This window comes from Mchenga conophoros, linkage group LG11, assembly GCF_057382185.1.
Source record: "Mchenga conophoros isolate Kocher_MC1m ecotype Shallow Benthic linkage group LG11, M_conophoros_male_GT1.1, whole genome shotgun sequence".
Classification (NCBI taxonomy): Eukaryota; Metazoa; Chordata; class Actinopteri; order Cichliformes; family Cichlidae; genus Mchenga; species Mchenga conophoros.
In genome coordinates this window covers 27,469,798-27,480,697 of record NC_140536.1, presented here as the reverse complement: position 1 = coordinate 27,480,697, position 10,900 = coordinate 27,469,798, and the positions used below count along the sequence as shown (strand labels likewise).

Genomic DNA, 10,900 nt, shown 5'->3' with positions numbered 1-10,900 from the left:
TGGTTACAGTTAAGTGTTTGAAAAATAACAAAGAAATATATTTATATAAAATAATGACACAGTAACAAATTTGAAAAAGCCATAAATCAGATATATTGTAGATTTTATTTGATCTTAAAAGGTGAACCAGACACATGTAACACATTTAAAGTGACAGTTCAATAACAAACGTCAAAATATTAAAATGACAAATATAATTATTAATATAATACGGCGAAACAGATATGGAGGTAATTGCTTTTTTGTGTAAAATTGACTAGTTTATGATAAACTAAAACCAATAATTTATTTAGTTATTCTTAATAAGTATCACATTTTATCTATTGTTATCTTTGGTTTTATTTGCTGAATTCAAAATAAGGGATCGTTGTCGGATTTCCACGGCTGCCCTGCAGCTGTCCTGAGACGGCCTTGTCCCCAGAGGCACGGCAGTTTGTGATTGACTTTCATCACTGCAACGCTGGTGCAAGAATCTGGCTTACGGATGACCTCGCACCAATCTGGATAGTCCACAGGCTGAGATCCACTGCAGGAAAGATTAGTGTTTAGTTATGTTTAGCCACATCAAAATACAGTCTGTGCTTGTTGGTGTGTGTGTGTGTGTGTGTGTGTGTGTGTGTGTGTGTGTGTGTGTGTGTGTGTGTAAGGAAACTCACTGGTCACAGCATCCCACTCCGAAAGGCTCCATGCAAACACACTGGTAGCAGTCACTGGTGATCCAGCTTTCTCCTATCCCGTACATCTGTCCCATGTGTTCACAGGTCCCTTAAAAATGACAAACATGAGAAAGAGAAGATGAAGATTAAATAAAACTCATTCCATGCCGTTACATTCAAAATTTACGAGAATAAGTATATATATTAAAAATGTTCATCACAGCATTAAATTATATTTAAAAAAATGGCTAAATACTTTTTTTTTGCAGTTTTAGAAGTTAACTACACAAGAACAAAAAAAATGCTATAAAACCACTTTAAATGCAGCTTTTTCCCTCCTGCACTTCACTGAATTACCTTCTCTCAGGTATAGATGCTCTGAATGTTTGTGTAAAGAAAACTGCAACCTCTTCATACTTTGTAGCTTATTACATTAGTATGCATCTGAAGCTTTTGAACCAATCCTGTTATAAAATGTGCATCTGATGAGCAACCACAGCACACAGACTAAGTGGATGGAGACATTCAGAAAACATTAGGTATGAGCACCAAAAAAAAAGAAAAAAGAAAAAAAGAAGTGTCTAATTACATATGTAGGATATATGATACCTTTAGTGTTGAAGAAGCATTCGCCACTGCTGTACACAGAAAAGCATGGAACAGTGGCACTCAGGAAAGACAGTAGAGCCAGGAGCATACTTGCTGTGTTTGCCATTTCTGAAAATAGAAGAAGTGCAAAGGTTAAAGAAACACCATGAACACATCAGTCTGACTCAGGTTCATCAACTCAGTACTCAGGTTGATGCTCTCACTCGGGTTGAAGTTTCCAGCACTGTGTATAAAAATGTTCTGATGCTGTATTGTCTCTCAGGTCTCCTCTGCGCGTCCTCCTTCTGTCATCCACCCTCTTCTTGCTTCTTCCTCCGTCTCCTCCTCAGTGCCCCTCCTGAACTGATGCACTCTCTCCTCCTGGTCTCTCTCTATTTATACCGCAGCAGCACGTTCCCCCCAACCCCCCCCCCCCCTTTTTTTTTTTATCAGAACACACTCACTTTCTACTTTCTTTGTTGCCATGTGTCCACAAACCTCCCACTCATTAATTACCAGCAGATGTTTACAGCACATATACACCACACACACATTATATGCACACACAACAAGCACATTTGTTGCAGTGTTTGTCATTCCCCCTTGCACTGCTTTGCAGACAGTGCCCCAGAGTATACAGTGTGCACTCTTTCAGATAACATTTGTTTCATGGGGTGCCATTTGACTCTATCTGTAGATCGTGCTGATGACACCCTATATAGGACAACCAGGCTCTGGCCTATTGTCTAACATACGAGCAGCTACATGCGTGTGCATGAGCAAAAACATAAACCTTTGACCCCGCTGCTAAAGAAGTAATATGAAAGGACAGGTTTGTTTCTTTATAGTTAAGGACTGATATCATATTTTAGCCTTCAAACAGAGATCTTGGCTGATTGTCTTTTGCTTACAAATGACTAATTTTAAAAGTCACTGAAGCATGTCACTTGCTTTATTCAATTTCATGTCCTTTAATTAATGAATCATCATGGGAACAACATTAGTCCAAATAGGATTTCAAATGATTCAGTGAACTTTATCTAATTTTTCTTATAAAAGTCTCTTCATGTGTGGCGTGCGTCATTGTGGGGTTTATTTTAGGAACACAAGAGACGACGCAACATCTAACAATATCTGAAGGCCGCCTGATTAAATTTGAGCTCATTATGTTTTTTCTTCTTTGTTGTGGGTTGTGTTTGAAGAAGCCACCTTGAATCCTGTGATAGCATAAGCTCATATGCGCACACACACACAGACACACACACACACTCACACACACACACACACGCACACACATGCGCGCGCGCACACACACACTGCGATTTTTTTTAACCCTCGTTCATCTGATCGGCCATTGGCTAGTCATATTTGATTTGAAGCATAGGAACAGTGTACGTGTGTGAGTGAGTGTTAGAGCTATATAAGAACCAATCTGTCTTGATGTCAGAAAAGTTTTGTTCAAAAAAACAAACAGTTAGAGTCAATGTAATCCATTGTAATACACTTACACGTACTTAAATAAAAGTAAACAGAGGTGTTAGCTCTGTTTGTCATAGAGAAAATCATTTTATTAAACCTGTCCCAGGAATGCACCCACAGCAAAGTACTGCTATGCTGAGTTAATGGGAATTCTCACACTGGAAAAACTGACATTTAGCTTACATGACTTTATTGAGGGATTGGTGACAGTTGATCACAGTGGACTGGAATTTTTGTGCACTGTCTCATCATAGACTTATCATCCAACAACTTTTCTGCTGGTCGTTATGGGCGAGGGCTCTGCTTTATTGTGTTTGTCAGTTTGTTAAGTCTACCTTTAAAAAAATTGAAGGGAGCAATAATCACAAAGTACGGTATGATTCGTTCATAGGGAGCACGTCCATTATCTAATTGAAAACCTGCAAAATATAAAAAGAAATTAAAAAAGAAAGAATGAAAATAGGAGATAACCATCTTTCCTACCGGCTCCACCAGTTTTGCATTTGACACATTCCTTCCAGCCTATTCATATAAGATATTGCATAATAAAATGTCCTTTGAGGAATGCAGTGGGTGGACTCTTTGTCGAAGTCAAATTGCATGATAATACTATGTACAACGACAATAAAGGCTATTCTATTCCATTTTATGGGAAAAGATACTTAATAGTCAGACATTAAATAAAATAAAATTTCGCATTTTGCATTCCTACCAGAAAAAAATGGGAAAAGAAAATCTCCAGGAGAGCAGATGGGGAACCAGAATATTACCTAAAGTCCTTATATTTTGTTTAATTTTTTTTTTCAATTGTTGAAATGTAAAAAATAAATAAATAAATGATTGGAAGAATAAAGAGGAGGACGTGAAAGACCTGACTTCTTCTCTGGTAAGACAAACACTGACAGCAACGCCTATTTGCTCATGAAGCAGGATGTTTCCATGCAGTCAGATCCTCGTTTAAAGAGAAAACAAACAAAAAAAAAACCAAACAATGCACGTCTTTACTGTGTCAGCTGTTTGTAACAAGATTGTAATTGTGTACTTGTGTACATGCCTGCGTGTGTTTGAGAGAAAGAGTGGACAGACAGCTGAAGCCGATTTTCACTCATTTTTTTTATTTGCGTCATTCAGAGTATAAAGAGATCATTCTCAAGCTTAATCATTTACGTATATATTTTAAAAATTTGCTATTTAAGAATTGCAATCATGTACTTGTAAAGATTTCCATTGGCGCCATATTTATTTTGCAGAACGTCTCACGTCACACAGGCCTTTTTTCAGGGATGAAGCAAGGTCAGAAGTCAGTGCCGGACTCTGTAGGAATATGTCTGATATTTAGTTGACATTATAAAGCACAAGAACAACCGAATATCAAACATATCACACAGCTTCTGGCAAACCAGGAAGAATCCTGCAGGCTGGAAAAACCTGTTGCACAAAAGAAACATGAGGCAGTGAGGTAAAAAAAAAAATTAGGAAGTGACAAACATCGCATAATCAGTCAGATTGTTGAGCTGAATTTAACTAATACTGACTTGAACAACCTTCTCCAGAAAGAAAAAGACAGACCAGAGGCCCAGAGGGCGAGGGAGCCAGAGATCGTGTTGGCATTTGAGATCAGCGTCTCTGTTAGCTTCAGGAAATACAGTTGGTGCAAAGGCAAGAGAAGAGGAATGATCTACATAAAGAAACACTCTTAATAGCAATGAAACAAACAAAAATAAAGATACTCACTCATTCTCTCTATGCGCAGGTGGAGTCCCAGCATCCCATCAGCAGGTCCTTCGCAAAACTGGCATGCTGATTAATAAAAAGTAGAAAAATAATAAAAATGTTGTCGAATGTGTGTGAGTCTGTGAGCCTGTCCCCAGTGGGACAGCATTTATATATATGCAGTCCCTTGATTTTGGGGGGGGGGGGGGGGGGACCACCAACATCCACTCTTTCAGTAACACACACTCTGTGTCCCATGTAATTAAAGGTATATTGATCAGCTGCTGTGGCCTGCAGTCTTTCCTCCCCACATTAGCTGGATCAATAGATGTAATGTTCATCCCACTGTGAGTACACACACACACACACACACACACACACACACACACACACACACACACACACACTGACATGAGTGCAGAGTCAAATAACACTCAGTTATTGCCTGTAGGGAGGACAAGAGTGAATGTGACGGTCATTTCAGTAAAGTCACAGGTCGTATCTAAGATTATCTTTAAAAATATAAATATATTTAAAACAAATAAAACTTCTAAATTATGTTTGTTTGCATTGAACATGGTTACAGGAGGAAAATAAAATCCTTTTAAATATGTTTTCCGTCATTATTACAATAATCAAGAGCATCTAAATGTGAAAGCAGTACAAGGTAATTTTTTGTCTGAGAAATACCCAATTTTATTGTATTAAGCAGAACTTTAAACAATATTACCTTAATTTCAAACTCCACATCAATTCAAAGGCAAAAAGTTGACTTTTACTTCAAAATGTGAACACTGTTTAGTGTCCATGGATCGACATTCATTAAATAGCTCTGTTATGTTTTCAATTGCTTGATATTTTAATTTTAACGTGAGAATGACTGTAAAGTTTAACCGGTTCTGCTAGACTTGTGACATTGAGGCAGACTGAGGATTGACTCTAAAATCTCAGTGACCTCCAGCTGTCAGTGTGACCTCTGAATGTCAGGGTGGTTTGTTATAACTTCCACTTTGTGTTCGACGACTCTAACATATTTTTGCGCTAAACATAAAACAGCGTCATCGCCTACAGAGAATCTGGCTATTTTTTTTTAACACAGGTGCATTCTTAATTGTACATTTCTGCTCATACACATCAAATCACACACTACAGTTTACGTTTATGACATCAGTCAGATTAAATGTCCCTTGCTGCCGCCTCTGTATCCTCTCCTGGTATGACGCCGACCTTGTCAGCCTATTGGGGCGGAATGATAGCCCCTCGATTGCCTAATTGTGAGCCTGGGGGAGTGTTTTAATCTCCAGCAGATGGCTGGCAGTGTGAAGCAGAGTGAGAGATGACAGGGTGATACAGAGGAAAGTGATTTTAAAAATGAATTGCATGAGATTTAACAAAACAACTAACATCCTTTGCATTACTAAAGACAAAAGAGTTTGCTTGAAAGCCTTTTTATAGTGCCCTCATCTCAAAGACCTAAGAGGAAAATTACATCCCTTTAGTTTAGTCCAAGTTTTTCTGTTTTCTAATAACATGTTTAAGGATTAAGAGTTAATTTAAGTTAATCTGAAAGAGGTTTCAGTTTAGCTGAAGTATTAGTTTTGCTGTGTTGCTGATAAGATTGCAGAACTAAGACATTGCTTGCAGCTTGTCTTAGTCCGACAGAAAAAGGATCACAAGAGTGTGAAAACGTGCTGATTCTGTGCTTTTATAAAAAGGGGCAGATAACATCACTAACAGTAAATCACTTTAAACACAAATTACAACCAATGAAGTGATTTTGTAAACCTGATCATGCAGTAACCGATTGTTACATGCAGTCATGATTAAATTTAATGGGACTGATCTCATATATAATCACTTCTGTGCAACTGCTTAACAAATCTAAAGGAATAGCAGACCTTCTGTAGGATTGAGCTGCTACGTCCCTGATTTGACACCAAGTGAGGACTTCTGTCACATGTCATTTTACACCTGTCTCTTCACCTCTTGTCTTCTCTCTGCTCTGGTTAAGTTTCTAGTTAAAGGATAAAATGCTTTAAAAAAAAACAACCCTTTAATAATAAAGTCAATTCATGAATGCTGAACCCGACAGACAGACACCCTTAAATGTTCTCATCTCTGAGTAAGACTTTCAGTCAATCAACTCTTCATTTCAAACGTATATGTGTTCATGCACAGTCATTTCTACCCCCTGTAGCTCATGTTATATATCGTTTAACATATATGCTATGAATAACCCTATGTAATATTCATGTTATATTAATATATACACCTAAAATTAACAATTAGATAGAGCAACTGTGGACTGATGGAGGACACACAAATAATGACACTGTACGATCGACCAGAACACAAGCTGTACAGCCGAAGCTTCACAAGAATAACAGACTGAAGTTTATATAGAGTGATGCATCAAAGCTCTGGGTTCTGCGATTGGTCAGTTAATTATGCTCGCTCTTTCTCTCTCTCTCTCATGCACACACATACTGACGCAGAGGCAGGGTCACTAAAAAGGAGCGAGGCAGACAAGGTTAACAGTGGTTATTCAATATCTCTGTGTTTTCAGCGCTGGACGTGGAGGAGTTATCTAACAGAGGAAAATAAATTAATAAAAGTGATCCAAACTAAAGGCCAGAACACAGCGTCCAAGACACAAATCAGATGTACATACGGTTAATAGGTTCACAGTGAAAGCAAAAGTGGAAGATGCTTTCCATTTTTATTTTAGTTGTGCAGCATTTAGTTTTTTTTCCGCCAGCTTATATTTACATGCAGTCAAATATGAAACCGACACACAAACGCCTTCACGAAGGAGCAGAATGGAGGACAGCAGCATTATTCAATACATAAAAACACTGTCTGACTGGTTCATTGTTCTTTCTCATTCTGTTTGTGTTTGCATGCATAAACTATTACCTGTGCAACCAGGATATAGGTTAGTGGGCAGGAACAGTATTTCACAACCATGCGCCTTACAAGTCCCACGCCTTAACTATTGTGTGCAATGTGTTCTCGGCCAACTAATATAAATTACTTTATGGCAGGGAGAGTGAGAGGAAGGTCACCATCTGTTTGCACTCTTTAGCAAAGCTGTGAGAAATGTTACATATATTGATTTTTCATTAATGCTTTCAGACACTTGTTTTTTTGTTGTTGTCTAAAAAACAAACGAACAAACAAACAAAAAACTTTAGCTCTGCTTTACACTTTTAGGTACAGAGAAACTCAGGGACTAGTTTACTAAGTGCACCTGCTGCAAGTCAAGTCAAAGTTTATCTCTATACTGTATTTTACAAAAGTGCTACACAGGTTATGCTAAATATCCAATAAAAAAAATAATTAAATCACCAATAAATACACTATATGCATTATAAAGCACCATACATAAGACTGATTTTGCATGGTTTGTAGGCCTCAGTGCTTTGGCAGCAGTGTAGGACTGTAAAAGCTCAGTTAAGTAGCGTGGTGCCAGGCCATTCAAACTCTTTTTTTTTTTTTTTTTTTTTTTTTATATTCTTTATTTCTACAATATTACCTCATAAAGATGATTACAGGCATTAATTAACACAGTTTACAAGAGAAAAACGAAACAAAACGAGGAGAAAGACAGATAGAAAGAAAGAGAAAGAAGAAAAAAAAAAAAAAAAAAAAGGAAAAAAAAAAATATATATATATATATAAAATAAAAGGAGAAAGCTCTGTCGGGAGTAAACAATTAACTAAATTGGTGGTTTCAAGCTTTAAAGAGAAAATTCGGTTTATAGGTATTAACGTATTGGACCCACTTATCCCAGCACAGATGGAACCAGGCCATCCTGTCATTAACATGAGCTGTTACTTCCTCCATCCTATATACAGCGGGGAAAATAAGTATTTGACACATCAGCATTTTTATCAGTAAGGGGATTTCCAAGTGGACTATTGACACAACATTTCCACCAGATGTTGCCATCAAGCCAAATATTGAAGTCATACAATCAAATCAGAACATATAAGTATACAAGTTAAACCATAATAAATAAAGTGAAATGACACAGGGAATAAGTATTGAACACACTTTATTCAATACTTTGTAGAAAAGCCTTTGTTGGTGATTACAGCTTCTAGACGCCTCTTGTATGGATAGACCAGTCGTCTGCATTGCTCAGGAGTGATTCTGGCCCATTCTTCCACACAAACGGTCTTTAAATCTTGAAGGTTCCTTGGGCCTCTTTTATGAACTTTAATCTTCAGTTCTCTCCATAGATTTTCTATGGGATTTAGGTCAGGTGATTGACTGGGCCATTCAAGCAACTTGATTTTCTTTCTTTGAAACCACTTCATTGTTTCCTTGGCCTTGTGTTTGGGATCATTGTCTTGCTGAAATGTCCACCCTCTTTTCATTTTTAGCTTCCTGGTAGATGGCAGCAGATTTTTATCCAGAATGTCCCGGTACATCTCTCCATTCATCCTGCCTTCAATAATATGAAGTCTGCCAGTACCCCTTGCTGAAAAGCAGCCCCAAACCATGATGCTTCCACCCCCAAACTTGACTGTTGGTATGGTGTTCTTGGGGTGGTGAGCAGTGCCATTTCTTCTCCAAACATGGTGTGTAGAATGACTGCCAAAAAGTTCAATTTTGCTTTCATCTGACCATACTATAGTCGTCCAATAATCCACAGGCTTCTCCAAATGCTGTTGCGCAAATTTTAACCGAGCCTTGACATGCTTTTTGTTCAGCAATGGAGTCTTGCGTGGTGAGCGTGCATGGATGCCATGGCGGTTCAGTGCATTGCTTATAGTTTTCTTTGAAACAACAGTACCTGCTGATGCAAGGTCTTCCTGAAGTTCTGTCCGAGTGGTTCTTGGCTCTTGGAGAACCCTCCTGATTATTCTTTGGACTCCTCGGACAGGGATCTTGCGTGGAGCACCTGATCGTGGCAGGTTTATGGTGAACTGATGCACTTTCCATTTCCGGATAATGGCCCCCACAGTGCTCACAGGAACATTCAGCATTCTGGAAATGCACCTATAACCATTCCCATCAAAATGCTTTTCAACGATAAGATTACGAAGATCTTGAGAGAGTTCTTTGCTTTTACCCATCATGAAGTCTTTCCTGTGTGCCTTCTGGGTAATGAGGAGCCTTTATAGGCCATCAATTAGGACTAAAGCAGCTGATATCAATTAGTACTGATAGGGGACAGGATTTCTCTATCAATACTGACAGATTTCAGGTGATCTCCTGGCTTTCTATGTCATTTTGCCCCTTGTTATCTCCATGTATTCAATACTTATTCCCTGTGTCATTTCACTTTATTTATTGTGGTTTAACTTGTATACTTATACGTTCTGATTTGTTTGTATGACGTCAATATTTGGCTTGATGGCAACATCTGGTGGAAATGTTGTGTCAATGGTCCACTTGGAAATCCCCTTACTGATGAAAATGCTGATGTGTCAAATACTTATTTTCCCCGCTGTATCTCTAACGTAATTTCCCACCATAATGACAAAGTCGGTATGTCTTGCGAGGACCATTTCTTTGTTATACATTTCTTACTTGCAACCAATAAAGCTCTTAACAGACATATGTCACTTTTGGACCAGTTCTGCGGTATACAGCCAAAAAAAATTGTCTTCATATCCTGAGGGAATGTACAGTTAAAAATGCCTTGTAATATACCATGAATGTCTTTCCAGTAAGTCCGTAGCACAGGACAGTCCCACATAATATGGGTGTGATGGGCTCCTTGGTATCCACAGTTTCGCCAGCACACGGGAGGATTCCCATCATAGTGAGCCTTTTGACATGGAGTGATAAAGAACCTTATCAGAGTTTTCCATCCGAACTCCCTCCAGCTTTTGGAGGAAGTACTCCTCCATTGCCATTCCCACATCTGAGTCCATTCTTCCCTAGAAATACACATCCCTCCCTCCTGCCATTCAAACTCTTAAAAGCAAGTAAGTTCATTTTTAAACTGGATCCTGGAATGTAAAGATGCCAGTACAGGTGTGACATGATCACGTCCTATTTTTCCTACCAGAAGGCAAGCATTTTATACAGCCCACAGCCAACAAGTGACAACGGATCAAACCCAACAATGAGAGAATTACAACAGTCTAATCAAGCAGTATTAAAGGTTTGAATTACTCTCTCAAAGTCACGTGAAGGGTGGTAAGCCTCCAGCTTACTGAGGAATTTACTTTGCATAGAAGCACTGCCAAAAATCACACAAAGGTTCTTTGCAGCTGGGTGGCAATCAGAAACTAAAAGATCATTTCTGAACAAAAAGTATTTCTTCTTGATGCTCATAATGACATTTAACACCATATCAGAATGGTGTTAATCCAACTATTAGATGTTTCAAATATTTCATGGACTCATGGATATAAATTGTACGATTTCATTGTTTTGAAAAATGTTATTACGTTGGCTTTCTCTGTGTTATTGTAGGGTCTTTACCTTACTATAATGTGCTGGT

General features: G+C 38.3%; 1 protein-coding gene and 1 long non-coding RNA gene across 2 annotated transcripts; both read right to left on the bottom strand.

Annotated features, from left to right (window-relative positions):
• Nucleotides 1–102: 102 nt before the first annotated feature.
• Nucleotides 103–1,605, bottom strand: LOC146564363 (prostate-associated microseminoprotein-like). Its single transcript, XM_085290367.1, has 4 exons — nucleotides 1,469–1,605; nucleotides 1,266–1,373; nucleotides 657–765; nucleotides 103–526 (listed from the first exon to the last, which is right to left on the bottom strand). Exons 2-4 carry the CDS (start codon nucleotides 1,369–1,371, stop codon nucleotides 352–354), a joined length of 390 nt encoding a protein of 129 aa, XP_085146493.1. The 5' UTR covers nucleotides 1,372–1,373; nucleotides 1,469–1,605; the 3' UTR covers nucleotides 103–351.
• Nucleotides 1,606–3,818: 2,213 nt separating this feature from the next.
• Nucleotides 3,819–4,573, bottom strand: LOC146564362 (uncharacterized). Its single transcript, XR_014894292.1, has 2 exons — nucleotides 4,259–4,573; nucleotides 3,819–4,151 (listed from the first exon to the last, which is right to left on the bottom strand). It is a non-coding gene; the product is annotated as an uncharacterized LOC146564362 (long non-coding RNA).
• Between the last annotated feature and the right edge of the window lie 6,327 nt (nucleotides 4,574–10,900).

Bases quoted from the DNA above. Each gene is read 5' to 3' on its own strand.
- LOC146564363 (XM_085290367.1), bottom strand. From the start codon at position 1,371: ATGGCAAACACAGCAAGTATGCTCCTGGCTCTACTGTCTTTCCTGAGT. The intron at 766-1,265 runs GTATCATATATC...GTCATTTTTAAG, and splicing joins ATGCTTCTTCAACACTAAAG to GGACCTGTGAACACATGGGA. The intron at 527-656 runs GTGAGTTTCCTT...TCTTTCCTGCAG, and splicing joins GGAGTGGGATGCTGTGACCA to TGGATCTCAGCCTGTGGACT.